The sequence below is a fragment of the Podarcis liolepis genome (genome assembly GCF_965112155.1).
Source record: "Podarcis liolepis genome assembly, chromosome: 14".
Taxonomy (NCBI): Eukaryota; Metazoa; Chordata; class Lepidosauria; order Squamata; family Lacertidae; genus Podarcis; species Podarcis liolepis.
The window spans coordinates 39,206,966-39,226,903 of record NC_139569.1 but is presented as its reverse complement, the minus strand read 5'-3'; the positions used below and the strand labels follow the sequence as shown (position 1 = coordinate 39,226,903).

General features: G+C 42.4%; 1 protein-coding gene across 4 annotated transcripts in view; it reads right to left on the bottom strand.

The window, feature by feature from the left end:
- The window catches only part of SPPL2A (signal peptide peptidase like 2A), a 37,800-nt gene that overhangs the window by 7,680 nt on the left and 10,182 nt on the right, over positions 1-19,938 (bottom strand). For 2 of the 4 annotated variants that reach the window (XR_014519136.1, XM_083475349.1), the window contains exons 5-15: positions 18,414-18,547; positions 16,382-16,530; positions 13,835-13,931; positions 10,460-10,561; positions 10,003-10,084; positions 8,662-8,736; positions 7,425-7,481; positions 7,043-7,096; positions 6,530-6,629; positions 4,837-4,914; positions 4,581-4,741 (exon numbers count right to left, since the gene is read on the bottom strand). Coding sequence is in view for 2 of the 4 variants with exons in the window: in XM_083475349.1 (XP_083331475.1) it covers positions 4,581-4,741; positions 4,837-4,914; positions 6,530-6,629; positions 7,043-7,096; positions 7,425-7,481; positions 8,662-8,736; positions 10,003-10,084; positions 10,460-10,561; positions 13,835-13,931; positions 16,382-16,530; positions 18,414-18,547 (1,089 nt within the window). In the remaining 2 variants the exon portion in view is untranslated. The remainder of the gene's footprint in view (positions 1-4,580; positions 4,742-4,836; positions 4,915-6,529; positions 6,630-7,042; positions 7,097-7,424; positions 7,482-8,661; positions 8,737-10,002; positions 10,085-10,459; positions 10,562-13,834; positions 13,932-16,381; positions 16,531-18,413; positions 18,548-19,938) is intronic. The other 2 variants (XR_014519137.1, XM_083475350.1) reach the window with 1 other exon arrangement.

The following is a 19,938-nucleotide window of genomic DNA, read 5'->3' as shown; positions in this document are numbered from 1 at the left end:
GTTCAATGCGAGCCAGTGTGGTGTAGTGGTTAAGAGCAGTGGCCTCGTAATCTGGTGAACCGGGTTCGCTTCCCCGCTCCTCCACATGCAGCTGCTGGGTGACCTTGGACTTGTCACACTTCTCTGAAGTCTCTTAGCCTCCCTCACCTCACAGTGTTTGTTGTGGGAGAGGAAGGGAAAAGGAGATTGTTAGCTGCTTTGAGACTCCTTAGGGTAGTGATAAAGCGGGATATCAAATTCAAACTCTTCTTCATCATCTCCAAGTAGGATGAAGAAAGACCCCGTCTGAAAACCTTGAGAGCTGCTGCCAGGCAGCATACACTGTCAGTTGTGAACAAATTTGGCCTGCCAGATTCTTCATTTGACCTGCAAGGCCTTTCTGATGTCAGGCATGGTGCAGGTAAGAGCAGTCCTTGGCAGCATCTGCAAAGCCCCTTTCAGCCAGTAGGCAGCACCCGTCACATCCCCTTGTGCAGCTTCCAAAGTGTCCAACGGCCAGCTGTTTGCCGGGAGCTTCTGAAATTTTGTGCAAAGCAGGACTGTACTCCCATGCATTGGCAGAGATGCGGTAGGTCACTCTTACTCAGTCCAGATGCGCAAGAGAGCTGAATGCGGCAGCTAGACTGCTGACTGGGAGTGGCCGCCGGGACCACATAACACCGGTCCTGAGAGATCTGCATTGGCTCCCAGTACGTTTCCAAGCACAATTCAAAGTGTTGGTGCTGACCTTTAAAGCCCTAAATGGCCTCAGTCCTGTATACCTGAAGGAGCGTCTCCACCCCCATCGTTCAGCCCGGACACTGAGATCCAGCGCCGAGGACCTTCTGGCGGTTCCCTCACTGCAAGCAGTGAAGCTACAGGGAACCAGGCAGAGGGCCTTCTTGGTAGTGGCACCCGCCCTGTGGAACGCCCTCCCTTCAGATGTGAAGGAAATAAGCAGCTATCTTCTCTTTAAAAGACATCTGAAGGCAGCCCTGTTTAGGGAAGTTTTTAATATTTGATGCTGTATTGTTTTTAACACTTGACTGAAAGCCGCCTAGAGTGGCTGGGGAAGCTCAGCCAGATGGGTGGGGTATAAATAATAAATCATTATTATTATTATATTATTATATAATCAAGCAGCATTGAGCTTCCCTCGCATCAGCCAATAGGCAGAGAAGTCAGCCCTGCTTAGTGCTGGGTTAGTGCAATCAGCTGGTGCGAGGTTTGGATTTGGATACACATAACAGCTCCTTGCTGAGAGCTCGCTTGTGCACCCAAACCTAGCGCTGAGCAGGAGTAACATCCCTGTGTTAACAGCTGATGTGAGCAGAAGTCCATCCAGTTTGATTTGGGTGTGCAAAACAGATCCCCGTAGGGAAGTCTCTCAAACCTGTTCAGTTTTGCTGCACTCTGAAGTCAGGACTTCACTGCACCTTGCAGGTGACTGGGGTTTTTCCCCTTCGTTTTATCAGCTGGTTCAACGCAAAGCGGTTTTCAAAGCACCAAGCCACCTGACGTTATTTGAGCTGCCAGGTGAATAGCAACAAATTAGAGCCGGGAGGCAGATCCTGATATGGATCTGGCCTGTGGAGCCAAAAAAGTCTCCCACTCCTGGTGAGTGAGTGAGATAAACCAGTGGTCAGATTCAGTATAACACTTCCTATATGCCTAATAAAAAAAATGGACTAAGTATCTTTACAATCCATCTGGAGAGGGCACAAGCAATATTGAAGTGATGTCCCTCTTCCCCTTTAAAAAAATGTACATGAATGCCTTTAAGTCTCATGACATAATGAAAGCATGTTGAAGCTTGCTGAGCCACACAATCAATGTATATACCTCACCACTTTTTTTGAAGGTCAAGATAGATGGGAGTACAATATAATTCAAGCTGCGTGCATCAAGACCGGAGCAACGGTCTCATTAATCTGCGCACAATATTTGAACTGCACTCAGATTCCCAAATTTTAAGTCTGCGTTTTTCATTCCAAGGGAAGTCAAGCTGACACAAAGGTCCAAAGTTCAGAGCAATTTTAATCCTTCAAAAAGGAGCTAGCCGAGAAAAGCATACGAAACAATCGCTATGGCAACATAATACTTCTAAATAATGAAGCTTCTTATTGAGGTATGAGTGGTCTTTTGTTAGCTAGGAACTAGGGCTGAAGTATTTAGAGCAAACTTCGGTAGCGAACAAAGGCAAAAACATCATTCAAATCCAAAGAATTTTATGCTTGAGTACTCTCTGAAAAGACAGTAACCAGAGCTTCCTTGACGCACACAGACTCTGGGAATCAGAACTCATACGGGATGTCATAAAAGCTGTATTTAAAAAGGTCCATAAAGCACACACTGGATGAAGCTGAACCTCTCTGGTTGACGTTCTAAATATGGAAAGAAGGATCAGTCTTCACTAGATAGTTTGCAATTTTTCTGCTTCATCAGCCGACTAACCAATAACCAAACAGATATTCATTCATTCAGAGGCATATTGCCTTTGAACATGGCAGTTGCATAGCCATCATGATTAGTAGCATGTTGTGGTCTTATATTTTAGTACTGTGCGTTCCTAGAACATGGCAGCCACTAGTACTGCAACCAAGCCATTAAAAGCAGCAGTGAGAGGTGTAGGACGAGGCTTCTGGATTTAATATCCCCTAGCAAAAAGATCTGTATCAGGAAAAACCTTCCGGCAGTAAGCTGTTCAACAGTGGAAGAGACTCCCTTGAAAGGTGGCAGATTCTCCTTCATTTGAGGTTTTAAAACAGAGGTTGGATGGCCATCTGTCATGGATGCTTCAGTTGAGATTCCAGCATTGCAGGGGGTTGGACTAGATGTCTCCCGGGATCCCTTCCAATTCTACAATTCAATGATTCATTGGCTGCGTTTGGACACCACAATAAACTATAGTTTATTGGGATAGGAATTTGCCAAGGTGGGCCTTGGGCTTGAGGTCAAGCAGCAGGAAGGAGTTTGCAAGCTTTTACTCCCAATGTGAATTATCCACAGCTTAGCACGACAACTAGCTCCTAAATTGCATTTCGACGTATTCTTTGTTGAAATAAGGCAGCTCCACAATCCATGGTTTGTAGTTGGATGGTTTCCAACAAATCATAGTTAAGATTAATCGCACAGCGCAGCTTGGGGTTCAGACTAACTTCACTAGCTACCTATTTGCTTCGAAGCCCACCAAGTTCTGATGCCCACCTAAAGGTAAAGGTAAAGGTACCCCTGACCGTTAAGTCCAGTCGCAAACGACTCTGAGGTTGCAGCGCTCATCTCGCTTTACAGGCCGAGGGAGCCGGCGTTTGTCCACTTCCACAGACAGTTTTTCCGGGTCACGTGGCCAGCATGACTAAGCCGCTTCTGGCGAAACCAGAGCAGCGCACAGAAATGCCGTTTACCTTCCCGCCGGAGTGGTACCTATTTATCTACTTGCATTGTGTGCTTTCAAACTGCTAGGCTGGCAGGAGCAGGGACCAAGCAACGGGCGCTCAACCCGTTGCGGGGCCTCGAACCGCCGACCTTCTGATTGGCAAGTCCAAGCGGCGCAGTGGTTTATACCACCGCGCCACCCGCGTCCCTGGTGCTTACCTTCACACTCATTAATGTCTTGGAACCAAAATACTTAAGGGAACACCTCTTTCCACACCAACCTGCCTGCACATTATGGTCATCAGCCAACACCCTGCTGCAACTACACTTCAAAATGGAAGGGAGCGATGTTGCAGCCAGAGAAAGGACGTTTGCAACAATCGCGACCCAACTGTGAAATGCCTTTCTTAGCAAAGCTGGTGCTGGGTAAAACTCCATGGGTTGAATAGGGTTCATTAATTTTCATGGATCTGCTCTGAGTAGGACTAGCGTTGGATAGAGACACACCTTCTAGACAACAGGCAAAAAATCTTTTTATTCAAACCAGTCGTTTTAAACATCCCGGCTCCTTTAAACCCTTGACTTTTGACTGTCATTTTATTTTTATTTGCCAATCTATGGCTGTTTTATTTTATGGATTCTGCATTTCAAATTGGCTAGAATCTTTTCAATCTGAGGCAGTACAGAACGGAACAAATAAAGAAAAAGAAAGTCCTCCGCGAAGAAAACTATATAAACCTGAACCCTAACACATTACCTTTCTATCTGGAGGGAATATTTCTGAATGAAGGAGCACTCAAGCCATGTGAGTCCCCACCTGCCGTCTGCAATGGTACGGACCAGACACAGATCTCAACAAGAACTAGGCCTTTGTCAATTTCACTATAGGGAAGGAAAATGCCTCCTATTTTTCTTTACACCTGGCTATATTACGCCTAAAGAAAGAGACACAAAAGCAAGCTGTTATTGTTACTAAACAATTATTAGTCTAGGGAAGGGCCAGGTGTTGAAATAAATGCAAATTCAAAACGTGAACAAAAAAAGACTGTCTCAGTTCCCTATTTTGTATCATGTAACATGCAAGAGCTACGTCTTCCAAAAGCATCCATCTGTTAAAAATGTATGAACCAGAAGTATTTGTGTGATGTCAGCATCGGTGTGCCATCTGTATGGTTTTTTTTAATGGACAAAGTAAACACATAATGGCCAAAATGCACTGTGCCTACCTGGTAGCTGTTGCCATTCCAGAACTTTTTCATCTCTTTGCGATACAAAGCAACTAACGTGGCCATAATTAGTGTGCACGGCACTAAATAGAGAAGGGCTGGTTGTGCCATCTGCATTAGCGCCAGGCCCGCAAATGTGACCAACATGCCAATAGCATAAGCTGTAGAAAGAGAGGAACAAGAGAGCTGTTGAGTAACACACACCTAGTATGTTCATGGCTTCACTGTAGATATAGCCCCATTAAGAGTTGTTTACCTATCGTGGAAGTAATGAAATACACAGAGGAAGAGCTTGTCTGAACATCAAACCTGTGACAATAGGCCACCAGGAGACCTAAAAAAACACATAATTATAGGTCAGAAATATTTGTCCGGAAGTAAACGAAGCCAGCAAAATCACTATCCCCTCTTCTTATACTAATGAATAGAAAATCATAGAACTGGCATCCCCAGACTCGGCCCTCCAGATGTTTTGGGACTGCAATTCCCATCATCCCTGACCACTGGTCCTGTTAGCTAGGGATGATGGGAGTTGTAGTCCCAAAACATCTGGAGGGCCGAGTTTGGGTTGCCTGTCCTAGGATTACAAAAGGGGCTGGGGGCCTTGCTCCCCTCCCCTCTGTGAAGACACCCTTAGCTACTGTTTTAGAAGGCTAAAAGAGGGCATGATTTGCTCCATCTACCTTTATTCAAGCACCCACATGGAACTACCAGCAATATGGATTGATTTAAATCACTGATTTAAATAACGATTATATATATATATATTTATTGAATTTATATACCACCCTATTTTAAAAGCCCAACTTAAATCACAAATTTAAATCAAGTTTCCGACTGATATTTCAGAAAATTCCTAAAAATGTGACCACTGAGCAACTAAATAGAGTACTGTGTTTATTATTATCATTATTATTATCATCATCATTATCATCATCCATTCAGAAGGGATACCATGTACTGGTTTTTTTGGCTGACTTGATTTTTTAAAATTAATTTTAGAAGATGAACAACTTTTTAACCTACAGTGGGAATTTATTTACAATATGCTCATTAAGGGTCTTTCAGCAACCAGCAGTACAGTAGTTTTGTGGAATATAGGAACCTGCATTTTGAACTATTTTTCTCCTTTTCTTTTCACTGCTCCTTACTACTTCAGCTCACCACCTTAGCCCAAGCCTATCCTCACAAAAAGAAAAAGTAGCAAACAAGAATGAAATCCCTACCATCTGTTGCTTTCGAACTGCTAGGCTGGCAGTAAATTACATTATATATGTTTATTTAAACCCTGCCAAAGAATCCATACTTTTACATTGTTTCTGGGAATAAGTTACAAAAGGTTCCCATTCTTTTCCAAAGTCACTATTATCTTTTTCACGCAGTTTATTATTTATTTGTTTACTTTTCATTCATCAAGCTATTTGGGTTTTAAAAAATTCTTTTGCGGTTATAAAAAAATGGTACATTCAGTTCTACAGTATTTGAGAAGTCTTTTTTTACGTAATTATTTCTTAACTCTCTGTTTTTCCATTTGGTCATCATGCTGAGTTAATCTTAAAGGTAAAGGTAAAGGTACCCCTGACTATTAGGTCCAGTCGTGGCCGACTCTGGGGTTGCGGCACTCATCTTGCTTTATTGGCTGAGGGAGCCAGCGTACAGCTTCCGGGTCATGTGGCCAGCATGACTAAGCCGCTTCTAGCGAACCAGAGCAGCGCACGGAAACGCCGTTTACCTTCCTGCCGGAGCGGTACCTATTTATCTACTTGCACTTGATGTGCTTTCGAACTGCTAGGTTGGCAGGAGCAGGGACCGAGCAACGGGAGCTCACCCCGTTGCGGGGATTCGAACCGCCGACCTTCTGATCGGCAAGTCCTAGGCTCTGTGGTTTAACCCACAGCGCCACCGCGTCCCTTCAAGTTAATCTTAGTTGATGAAAAAAAGACACTTACCTGGTAAAGCAATGTCACCGTACCCAAGTAACGAAAATGGTCTTGAACATAACGTCATTGCAGAGAATGCCAGCCTTGGCACCCTGATTACCACTGGCAACTGCAAAAGAGTGTTTTCAAAATCCCACATAAGTCAACGCCAAAAGGCACTGAAGAAAGGACGCATTAAAATTCAGCAGAACTATTTACTCATCTAGTTTACATAGAACTTCAGATTATAAAGGACTTGATCTAAGAAACCAGCAACCAAGATACTGAGTGTGTAAAAGATGACCAAGCATCTAAACCAAAAGGACAATGCATATGGATGACAAACAGACAAACTACGCACAAGAATGTTAAGAAAATGCACCATGTGAAATGAGAAAAACAGTGCTGAATTTAAGGGTGGTTGGGGAACACTGATATCCAGGCCCTGGATAAATAAATTTGGAAAGGGAGAGACAGAGAGTCGAGATTCCCACCAATCCCAAATGCTATTCTTTTTCAGAGGATCTTAAATACAATCCTTACTTTCTCATGAGGAGCTGACCGCCCAGCAGAGGCTTCCATCAAGCTTCCATCATTCTAGGATCAAACCCAAGTCAACAAGCATTTAATACTTTAAAAGAAAGTCGAAAAAAATGGCTATATTCTGTGAACATGTTGCACGCAAATATTTAGGGCATAATTCAGGCCAAGTGCAGCACTTTATATTCCCTTTGGTTTGAAAGAGTTAAGGACATCTTTCATTATCCCACGTAACCAAAGTCAAAAGGATAGCAAAGTGCTAAACTTTAACCGGATTGTGCGTTAGTGCAAACTCAATTCAGTAGCAGCTATGAAAACACAATATGATAATTCCTTACATTGCATGAGTATAAATTATGTATTTATCAAATGATTATATGCATACCTTTTCACCACTATCCGTAGGACCTGCTGCCACTTCAACCATGATACTTTCTCCACTCTGAAATTTTAAATGGAGCATTGTGATACTGAATCCTTCATCTAGCAAGTACATGGGTTTAATTGTTTATATTCTTAAACATTCAGAATCTAATGTAATCCTCTTACAATGTATTTTGGCAGTACATTCCTCAGCAACTCCGTGTGAAACAGAATGCACAAAAAGAAAACAGAATCGGTTCATGAACCCAAGTGTACAGATCGGTATGAAAGAGATCTAATTTTTTTGAAAAGCAGAATTAACCGAAGTTGACTTCTGCAGCAGTATTGGGTATAAATCCTGCTGCAGGTTTAATTTCCAAGTAAGCTTGAAACCGTGCAAATTTAATAAAATTTCACCAGATACAGAAGAATCAAAAGCAGACGCTAACAATGGAAAAGGTAATTTGAACTTCAGTGTGTTAAAAGAAGTAGTTTCAAACGTGGATATTAACTCTGTTTTCTTTTCAAACATTACTCTCTGTGTTTCGGCAATAAGGCCACTAAGGCAATTTGGTTGTTGCTTTAAGGCAATCAGAATTAGGGGTCCTGTAGCCTATCTTGCAGGAGTTACGCAGAACACAACATTGGGAAGTTATTCTAAGTTTGTGGTATCACAGTGCCACTCAAAGGCTCTAGACTGTACTCTGCAAGAGCCAAGGCTTCATGGCTTACTTTAGAACTGCTCAGAATAATCTTAGGATTAACTCTCATTAGAATCCAGTTTTTTTAATTTCTAAAATATTAAAATGCAAGTGATTCACAGTACTTGTCTCCTATTTTGTCAGGTCTTTCTTCAGGTGCATTTAACTACCAAGTGATGCTCAGTTATCCCTCATGTTGGTCTCATTTCGGCACAAGGTAAAAACAATTCTCTTTACCCAGATCTTTGAAATGGAACAAACCTTCTATGCACACTCTATACTGCTTCTGGTTCTGGTATATATTTAAAGTAGATAATTAAATGAGCAAATTAAATGAATTTGGATATGCAAGAAATATTTTTAAAAATACATTTAAGGAACCACAGAAAGAGGGGGAAGGAAGTCAAACTTTGAAATATTAAATTGATTGTAAAACTAATGAAATGTATAAACCTGAGAAGTATAAATAAAAACTAAAAATAAATAAAAAATACACTTTAATACGTACAATATTGATGTGCTTTTATGAAAAAAATAGTTATAAACCTGCATACTTACTTTTGTAAGGTATGGTGTGATGAAGACAAAAAATACATCGTATACAAGAAGGAGACCAAGGAGAATAACACATGACTAGAGAACGGAAAAAAAGAGTTGTTTTTATAAAGCTCATGAGCAGTCATTAACACTTACAAAAATAGCACAATCACATCATACTATTTAAATAAATTAGCAACATTTGCCCGTAACACTAAACCATCGTTTAAAGCAGTGTGTATCAACCAGAACAAACCTGAGTGAAAGCTGGCTTAGCATTATGTATGAACTGTATGGCTAGAACAAACTCGTGGCTAGTTGCCAAGAAAGCTCAATAACCCACCATTTCGAAAGTGAAAGATTATTTTAAATCATGTTTGGTTGGTACCCAACAATAGTCAGGATCCCATGAAAGTAAGATTAAAACACTAGAGAAGTTGTTTCCTTTCCTTCACTCAGGCACGTTAAACTTGTGCCCATAACGCTGAGACTTTGGCTTAGTTTGGACACAGTGCTAAACAATGGTTTAGCTAGTGTTAAGAGAATGCATCAAGCATCTCCCTCTTCTCTAGCATGGCCACAAGGAGGAAATTAGAAGCTTCCACTGATATTTGAATTAACCACCATTTAGTGTGGTTATCAAAGAAAGAAACAATATTCAGCTTACACTAGCAATTTATTTTGAAAACAGAATTATTTTATCCATAAAATAAAATTCTAAAGTAATTTCAAAACATTTTTTTATTTCACTTCCCAAACTTATGTTTAGGACTAGAACTTAGAACCAGATATTTTTGTAATGGTAGTTGGTTTTCCCATTATTTGAATTACATCCACACATACTGTACATTGTGTACCCTGCCACTAGATTTTTAATCTAGCGTATGTCTTTAACATATACTGTCCAGAGGATTGAAAACTAACTGCAAGCTTGTTCATCCTCTGTTGCTTCCCTCTTCACTTTTAATTTCTTGGTTAGTGCTAACCACAGTTTGTCGTTATGGTCTGGATGGAAACACAAATCATTCTTGGCCAATCTGAACACCATGGCAAACTATGGTTAGGACTAAACAAGAAACTGAAAGTGATGGCACCTGAGGAACAGGATAAACACATGAGCCTACAGGGTCATTTCCAGACCTCCAAACCACAATTTGAAAAATTGAGCGAGTAGCACTTTAAAAAGAAATTTATGTGGTTTGGGAGCTGTATTTGACACAGTCTACTTCCATCAGATGCTCTAGCCAACCATAGCTTAAGCTACAAAAATTGACTCAAGCTTTTCTGCAGTCCAACACAACACACACTCTCTGAAATTGGTGTTCTTTGTGTTTTTTTAGCTAGACGGAAAGCTTACTGTACCTTAAAGTTGGGCAATTTGAGTGTTTTAATAAAGTTCACGCAGAAAGCAATTCCCAGGATATCTTGCAAAATCCATACCCAGCTAGAACAAAAAAATAAAATAAAAATCAATTGTTGCAGTAAAACACAGGGACAAAATATTGCACATAAAGCTGCAATCCTCAACTCACTTATTACAGGTTAAACCCCCTTGAAAACAGTGCAATGAATTTTGATGCAAAAATGTATAGGATTGAGCTGCAAGGCCAGGATTCAAAGAGGCTCATGCAATAGCATCATATGCTTGTGGACAGGGGAGAGCAGAAGGGGACAATGGAAAGAGAGACTGGAAAAGCCTGCCTGACTACGCAGGATTTGGACCCTGAGCTAAATATTTTGAGGGCAACACAGATTTAGAAAGCAACAAAGCTAGCATTTCTCATCATTTCAATTCTGAATCTGAGAACTATTCACATACCTGTTTTCATTCCGAAACACTGCCCAAACAACAGATGTCGTTATGCATATTAGAGCGAGAAAAAAGAGTCTCACTTCGAGGCATCTGTCCCAGCATGGAAACCTAAAAATAAAGCGGGACAACAATATGTTATAAATACAGCAAATAATACATCTAGTTCTCCAACAGATACCAACAAGGGCAGCTTGCCAGCTATAGGCATCATCCAGAGCAATTTTCTATGGGGGTTTTGCATTCCAGGCAAAGTATATTTTTTGTATGGGGAAGGGCCGTAGCTCTGAGGCAAAGCAACTGTTTTCCACGCAGAAAGTCCTAGGTTTGGTCCTCAGCATCTCTAAGTAGGAATGGGAGAGATTATTGTCCGAAACCCTGGACAATCAGTGAGCTGGCAATACTGACCAATGGACTCAATCACTACCGTATTTTTCACTCTATAAGACGCACCTTTTCCCTCCTAAAAAGTAAGGGGAAATGTGTGTGCGTCTTATGGAGTGAATGCAGGCTGCGCAGCTATCCCAGAAGCCAGAACAGCAAGAGGGATTGCTGCTTTCGCTGCACAGCGATCCCTCTTGCTGTTCTGACTTCGCTTTGCTGGAGAGGTGCTGCGCAGAGAGGGAAAGCTACGCAGCGCCCCTTCCACAGCTGTCAACTTTCAGATTTGAAAATAAGGGATCAGCAGCCTCGAAAATAAGGGATCAGCAGCCTCACCCGTCCCGGGGACAGTCTATGGGATATCTAACAATCCGGGATAGCAGCAGGAAACGGCACTGGAATAAGGGAATTTCCCGCAAAAAAAGGGAAGGTTGATAACTATGGCCCCTTCAGCGAAGCGGGAGGAGAAACAGAGCCCCTTCCGTTTCTCCTCCCGCTTTGCTGAAGAGGCGCTGCACAGAGAGGGAGAGAATATTTTTTTTCTTGTTCTCCTCTAAAACTAGGTGCGTCTTATGGTCAGGTGCGTCTTATAGAGCGAAAGAGTGAGAAATGCGGGTATATTGCAGCTTCCTCTAGTAATAACTTGTAATACTTGCAGAGTGTTCAAAGCACTTCCTGTGTATTATCAAGTTGCAACCCTCACAGCAACCCGATATATATATTGTTATCCAGGTTGCAAGTTTGGGTGGGAAGTGGAGGGGAGGAAGAGAAGCAGCTGACGGAATGACTTGCCAAAGGTCACCTAGTGAACTCATGGCAGAGGTGAAACAGGAACTTCCTGATTTGTAGCTCAGTCTCTAGCCATACCGAGAAGGAATTGGAAGAAGAAAGAGGTGGCATTATGTAGGTGTTCTGGCAGGCAGATCCAAACACATAAGATAAGAGGGTGGAGGGCTCTGACAGCAAGGGCAAGGAACTCATGTTGGATTTGGGAATTGAAAGGAAGCCAATGATGGGGTTTGAAGCAGAAGCATCATGTGATCAAAGTGACATGAAAGGTGGTTTGGTAGTTGTTGTTGTTTAGTCGTGTCCGACTCTTCGTGACCCCCTGGACCAGAGCACGCCAGGCACTCCTGTCTTCCACTGCTTCCCACAGTTTGGTCAAACTCATGCTGGTAGCTTCGAGAACACTGTCCAGCCATCTTGTCCTCTGTCGTCCCCTTCTCCTTGTGCCCTCCATCTTTCCCAACATCAGGGTCTTTTCCAGGGAGTCTTCTCTTCTCATGAGGTGGCCAAAGTATTGGAGCCTCAGCTTCAGGATCTGTCCTTCCAGTGAGCACTCAGGGCTGATTTCCTTCAGAATGGATAGGTTTGATCTTCTTGCAGTCCATGGGACTCTCAAGAGTCTCCTCCAGCACCATAATTCAAAAGCATCAATTCTTCGGCGATCAGCCTTCTTTATGGTCCAGCTCTCACGTCCATCACTACTGGGGAAACCATAGCTTTAACTATACGGACCTTTGTTGGCAAGGTGATGTCTCTGCTTTTTAAGATGCTGTCTAGGTTTGTCATTGCTTTTATCCCAAGAAGCAGGCGTCTTTTAATTTCGTGACTGCTGTCACTATCTTCAGTGATCATGGAGCCTAAGAAAGTAAAATCTCTCACTGCCTCCATTTCTTCCCCTTCTATTTGCCAGGAGGTGATGGGCCCAGTGGCAGTAGAGTAGCATAAAGCAGGCTTCCTCAACCTCGGCCCTCCAGATGTTTTTGGCCTACAACTCCCATGATCCCTAGCTAGCAAGACCAGTGGTCAGGGATGATGGGAATTGTAGTCTCAAAACATCTGGAGGGCCAAGGTTGAGGAAGCCTGTCTTAAAGGGACCAAGACAAGTCCACAGAAGAAAGAGAAGGTTGCAGTTTTCTAGCAACAGCCAGCCAGAAGATGAAGCAGAGTTTCTGCTGAGGGGATAAAGAGAGAAGTGATGAACCTTGGTAATGGAGTGAACAGGGAGAGCAAATGAGAGGAATATAATATAAAGCCTAGGCTGAATGCCTGATCAACAAGGCATATGGTAACACTGGCAATGGATAAGGAGAGAAGGGCTTGGGATGAAAGATGAGAAATCCAGTCTTTGGCATATTGAGTTTTGGGCAATGACATGCAAGCAGAAATCTGGTCAGACTGAGGTGTAGGACTGGAGTGAGGAAGTAGAGACAGAAAGCTGGGTGTCATGTGCATATAGGAACTACTGATGAGGATTTTGAGAAAAAAGAGCAAAAAGCCAAGAACAGTTCTCTGAGTCACAGCAAAGAGAAGGAAAACAGGAAATGAGCTTCCACCTACATAAACACTGAAATAATGATTAGACAGATAGGAAGAGAACATGGTGAGGACAACATCACAGAGACTTCTGGCTTAAAGGAGTCAAACAGGAGGGGGTGTGTGGAAAGCAGACCATCTGTATCAAGGGCAGAGGAAAGGACAAGAATGAGAACTGAACAGAGACTATTAGATTTTGCAGCAAGGAGTGATTTTTCTGGGGGCAACTTCAATGGATTGAAAAGGGTGTAAACTGGATTGGAGGAAGTCACCAAGCACAGTTAGAGGAAAGAAAGTCAAGACAGCAGTACACTCCCAGAGTTTGGAGGCAAAGGGGAGAAGAGTGGCAGCTGGCGAGGAAAGGTGGGTTAAGGGATGGATTTTTGAGGAATAGGGAAGACAGGGGCACATTTGCATGCAGGAGGAAAGGAGGAAGAGGTGTTGGAGAGGGAGATATAGAGATTAATTGTATGGAAGAGGGAACTAACAGCAGGTTGGGAAACAGAAGGATATGGAATCAGGGGAGCAAGTGGAGATGTGAGAGGATGACAACTGGGTAGTCGACTCATCAAGTGAGACACAAGAGGAAACATTCATTTTACAAGCCAAAAGCCTGACCATATAACATATTTTTTCTTAGCCGCAAAGCTATTTAGGAAAGTCATATGGAGTTATGGACTGTACCTGCATTGCCCATAAGGTATTTTTCTAACTATGGCATGAAGACAGTTGAACAGGCTTGATGCAGATGCGAGGCAGAAAACTGTGATGACGGCATACACTGGACAAAAAAGGAAAATAAGGATACATTGGATACAAGCATGCCATTACAAATTATTCAAAGGGGAAAAAAAGATTGTTCATGCTAAATTGGATGGAATTATTGATGATGCACAATGGAAGACTATGTGGACCACTAGACCAGCAAAGTCTGTATCTTGTTTGGGAACATATCCTAAAATAAATATAATGCGAGTGCAGGACACCTGTTCAGATCTCACAAATATCACCCAACTTTACTCCCATGTGCTGGTCAGGTTGCAATAGCAGGGTGCGTACTGCCCCCGACTGTGGAAGTGTCCATTGGCTAATGCTTTTTGGAATGAAGTGTAAAGAAATTACGGACATTGTGACAGAACCACTGCAAATTATGTCTGAAGACATAAATATGGACATCAGAGCTATGGCGCTTCTAATCTTTTTACCAATGGCTGTTCAGTTTTCGATTGCACAAAATGGAAAACCTAGAAATTTTGGACCTTGCATTGTGGTAACATTGAATTTAAGAGTTATACAGGGCAAAGCCCTCTTTCTGTGGCTTGGTGGAATTTCATTAATTATATTAACAATACCAGTCCACAACAGTGGTTTTCAGCAGTTATCTGTGAAAATCTGGAATTCATGCCTGTGCTCTTTCAAATGTTACTTTCATTTTACAGATACCTTTGCCTCAGTTTCTTCACCTCACTCGTATCATTTACTATTTTGTTGTTTTTTTATTCTTAGTAATATGGAATCTAGCGTATGAAATGTAACCTTGCCTCCTCTGGGATGTTATTACATTTTTATGTCCGTCTATTTTGATTTATGCTTCTGCCATACACAAACACTCTCTAGCTAATATCCTGAGCACATTCACTCAGAAGTAAACGCTGCCACTGAGGTCAACAGGGTTCAGTTCCTAGTAAGTATATCTAGGATTGCAGCCACTGTTGTGTTCATGCATTTTCCTGAGGAAATCCAAGCCAATCCTGGTTTGGTGTTGCTTTGGGCTGACAGTTGCTTCTCCCCTTCTCTCTCGTACTGCTATCTCCTTCCTGTTGTAAGTTGCATTTCTTAGTGAAGAAAGTACAGTGGTACCTCGGGTTAAGAACTTAATTTGTTCCAGAGGTCTGTTCTTAACCTAAAACTGTTCTTAACCTGAAGCACCACTTTAGCTAATGGGGCCCATTGACTCAGAGAGATGATCAGAGGCTCGTCAGCAAATTCATACATATGAACATGACCAAAACAATTCCCATTTTCCCAAGGTGGTCTCAGCTCACCATGGAGAGAAAAAAACTGAATATTGCTCATGAAAAATATGGAGTATCACCATATATCTGGATAACTGGGTGACCTTGGGCCTGTCATCATCTCTCAGACTATTTTATTTTATTTAACATTTTATTTTTCCTGCTTCCTCATAAAAGCCTCTATGCAATCTACATAATCTACATAAAACAGACATTAAAATTATCAATGAAATTTGTGGAAGTTAAAAACAAGTTGGCCTTAAATAAAATTCAAAATATAAATAAAACCAGCAGCTTTAAAAAGTGTGTTATCAAAGAATATTACAGATTAGCAGGTGCTGAAAACAGTACAGCTAAGATGTATGGCTAACCTACTTGTTAGGGTTGCTGTGAGGATAAGATATGGAGGAAAGGGAGGATGGAGAATAATAATAATAATAATAATAATAATAATAATAATAATAATAATAATAATAATTTATTATTTATACCCCGCCCATCTGGCTGGGATTCCCCAGCCACTCTGGGAGGCTTCCAAAAAAATATTAAAATACTGTAATACATCAAACATTAAAAGCTTCCCTAAACAGGGCTGCCTGTAATTATTATTATTATTATGCCTTTTTACCCCAACAGCCCTCAAGGCAACTTATAGATAAAAGTAGCCATGCATCTTGAACTCTTTAGAGGAAAGGTGGGGAGATATATATATATATATATTCTCTATTTGTTTGTTTGTTTATTTATTTCATCTATCTATCTGTCATCTATCTCCCCCCCCCCCCCCACACACACACCCCGGAGGCTGTAGCTCAGTGGATAATTATTATAAAAATATCCACTGAGCTACAGCCTCCTTGTGGGCAAAAGTAGAGAAGATGCTTGCTTATATAAAATCAAACAGAAGGAGAACAGAAGGTGCATCCTACGTAGAACTAAATAAAGCTATGTAAATTCAGTATTGAATTCAGGCAGGGCCCCAGTTTTCACCAAGTCTGTAAGCTTGAAATTGGGGCTGAACCACTCCCTATAAGAAACAAAGCGTATCAGGAAAAAGTCTTGCTAGAATGTTTTCTTTCTTTTTTTATGGGGCATTCAATCATCAAGACCCCACTAGCAACCCGGACTCAAGCCTACGACCTCAGCAGGAAGCAGTTTTAAGAAGGCATGGCAAGTTCAGAAAGTCAGACCAGAATAAATCCAAATGTCTCCTTACCTAGATATTTGTAGAAGTAGTACATCAAGACTAGCATAATACAACAGATGGCAACAAAGAAAACAGCAGTCATGGGAGTTAAAACCACGTTTTCTTCACTTTCTGACGAGTCGCTGTTTCCATCATTTGAAGACCGCTTCAGACTTTCACTGTGAGGGTAAACAGAAGCAGTTATAGGCTCTCACTGCATCTTGTTACCATTTTCAACATAGGTCAATATGTGGATGTTTCTTTCTGCTTTAGTAATGGATTGGCTTTTCTCAACTAAGCAACATTCAGCAAGATTACATCATGGTTCATAGAATAAATATATATTTATCTTATGACATATGCAGAACTTAATATTTATTAGTCCATTCATTAGTGTGGGAAAATGATTGTTTGTACATGAGAGCATGAGCAAAGTTTTTATTGTTACAGGGTGATCTCATAGCTAGAAGCATCCTTGGAGCATGAATAGCGCGTGAACAGCTCGTGCTGTCCCATATGATTGGCTAACGTAGTATGGTCTGATCGCTCACATGGTTTAGTACCAAGGTCTTTATCTGCTGGCTAGAACAAATTGCTTGACTTGTATTTTTTGTATCTTTTCTATTTCACACATTTCACACAATAAAAGCTGTGCTGCATTAGCCCTAGGAGCTGCCATATTTCCCTAGGAGCAGCCATAATTCGGAACCTATCTTGGTGTGAGACTGATTTTTCTCTGGATGCCGAGCTGCAACTCGACACATTAGTATTAATATGAACGTAATACGTTTCAGTCACAAAAGACACCTGCCCATAAGAAGCATCAGACTTGAAATTCTGCACAGGTTTTCCAGGAAACCTATTCCTTAACAGTCCATGTGGCTTTTCAATGCCAACAGTATTTTGCAGGCATTGTGCCAAAAAGTGTCCCCATGGAGAAAACACTACAAAATTAAAAATCAGTAATTATCAGTTATAGATTTGATGCATATTTATATTGAATAAACATCACCTTTAGTGAGATACTGAGATTCCTTTCTGTATTCAGCTCATCTCTAAGCAGTGCACTTGGCAGGGTTACTAATTTGGTCCAATCAGACATTGTGGACCATAATGCTTTTTGGAGGCCCTTAACAAAGCCACACAAGTCTACCATCAAGCTGGGCCTTCTCCATGGGAATGCTTCTGGCATAATAATAATAATAAATTTTTATTTACATCCCACCCTCCCCAGCCGAAGCTCAGGGCGGCTAACAACAATAAAATAATACAACATTCTAAAATAATTTCATTATAAAATTAATTCAAATCAAATTGATGGCAACCATTGGGCTAGAGTTCTGTGAAGACTGCCAAAGGAGGGAGTCAGGCTGTGCCCTGGCCAAAGGCCTGGTGGAACAGCTCTGTCTTGCAGGCCTGCGGAAATATGTCAAGTCCCACAGGGCCCTGGTCTCTTGTGGCAGAGCGTTCCACCAGATTGGAGCCACAGCCGAAAAAGCCCTGGCTCTGGTTGAGGCCAGCCTAACCTCCCTGTGGCCTGGGACCTTCAGGATGTTTTTGTCTGAAGATTGTAAGTTCCTCTGTGGGACATACCAGGAGAGGCAGTCCCGTAGGTAAGAGGGTCCTAGGCCGTATAGGGCTTTCAAGGTTAAAACCAGCACCTTAAACCTGATCCTGTACTCCACCGGGTTGTATCCAGCTGGTTGTCCTGCTCAGATGGAATTATCCATGAACAGGATACTGAATTTATTGGGAAATCTGTGTGGTCCATCTTGTTCACTGGATGGCAGCAGCTCTCCAGGGTTTCAGACGGAGGTCTCCCTGAGCTCTACCTGCAAGCAGACACTCTAACTATTGTCTATTGCCCAGTTGCAAATTTATGGATTTCACCATCTTTTGCTCTTCCTATACAACTTAATGACCAGGACCTTGATCCCCACATATTTATCATTTGAGAGAAAGAGAGAACAAACACACAAAGCAAAATTGTTCCCGTAGCAGTAAATGTGTTGTCCCACAACGGGAACTTTTCATATATTAAGGTTAAACCAAGGAAACTTACAGTTCTGCCATTCCACTCCAGTAGCCTCCCAATGCTACAGAGACCACAGCAATTAGAAAGATAGCCACCATGCTGAAGTCAAATTTTGGGTGAGGTGGTGAATATAATGTCACGTTCACGTTCTTTCCAAGATCCTGGAAATTATAAAAGCATCGGATTAGAGATGTCTGTTGAAAGGAGACGCTTTACATTTCAATATCTGACCACGATTCTGGGATATTCTGAAACATAGCCTTGCAAGGAAGTCCACTTTCCTTTACCAAACCACTTGCTTACACCTGCATATTTTAGTCGTTTGTAGCACATCAAACGGCCAAAACAAGAAAAGAGCTAGGGTGGTTCTAGTTTTGAATGAGGAGATGCAGATTCAAAACCCCATGAAGATCACTGGATGACTTTGAGCCCTGCTAGCCTAACCTACCTCACAAGGTTGTAGAAAGGACATAGTGGAGAACCAGGAAGAACATGGGGGGGGATCAGGAAAGAGAATAAACTCTTCTCCAATGAACGAAAACACTGGCCACCAAGAAGCAATTCTCATTCATGATGTGAATGTAGAAGACTGCAGCAACAAAACTATTCATACCTGTTAAGGTTCCAAGAGCAAGCAGGCAAATACCTCCCTGCTCAGCTGTGAAGCCTTGCTTTTGATGCCAAAATAAACTTTATCTGTCCAGAGCGCCACTCTCCCGTGGCTGGCTCATTCACTGGCAGAATCCATGATGGGTGGTCCTTAAACGTTCCCCAGCAGAGTAGTTTCTTGATGCCCAGTCTGCGCCTCCCCTCTCTGCACGGAAGCCTACTGCGCAAGGAAGGCGTGGGTAACGGGGGACCTCTCTCCTCCCCGCTTTGCCCAGGCAAGGTGTCTTGGCACCACCTTGCCTCCTCCGAGCCCTGAAGCTCCTCTCCACTGGAGGCGTGGCTTCCCTCCTCCACTGAGGAGGAGCTTCTTCCCATGATCTTTGGGGGCTCTCTGTAATCCATCCGGCTTTTCCCCTCTCCCCCCTGAGCCGATGGCAGTTCCCTGACAATACCTCAATCTTCACCTGGTTTGCATGTCGGGCTAAGCCAAACCATGGCTTAACACTGGCATGGAAGCATGCAGCACCAGCACCATCTCTGGGTGGCCGTGGGCACCCACAAAAATTTTAATGCGAGGGCCAGCCCCCCTCAACATTCCACAGCTAGGTGGGCTCCATCGGGCCCTCCCCATCATAGCAGCAGGAGGGCCCAATGGAGTCTGCCACAGCCTCAGCAGGCCCCACCAGACCTTTCGGAGGGCATGCCTAGCACTCATCCCCAATCATTTTGCTGCTGTGCTGCATTGAGCTAAGCCATGCTTTGGTTTAGTGTGTCGTCTGAACCCAGGTTCATGGTTCAGCTCTCCTGGACAAATCTGTCAGTTTGCATTTCTTAGTACAGAAAGTATTGATCTGATGTGTAGAGATCTTTCCTGTTCTGCTCAATTCAAGAGGGTTCTTGAAGCTTGTCTATGTGAAAGCAGGAGGCTTCTGACGTTTGGGTT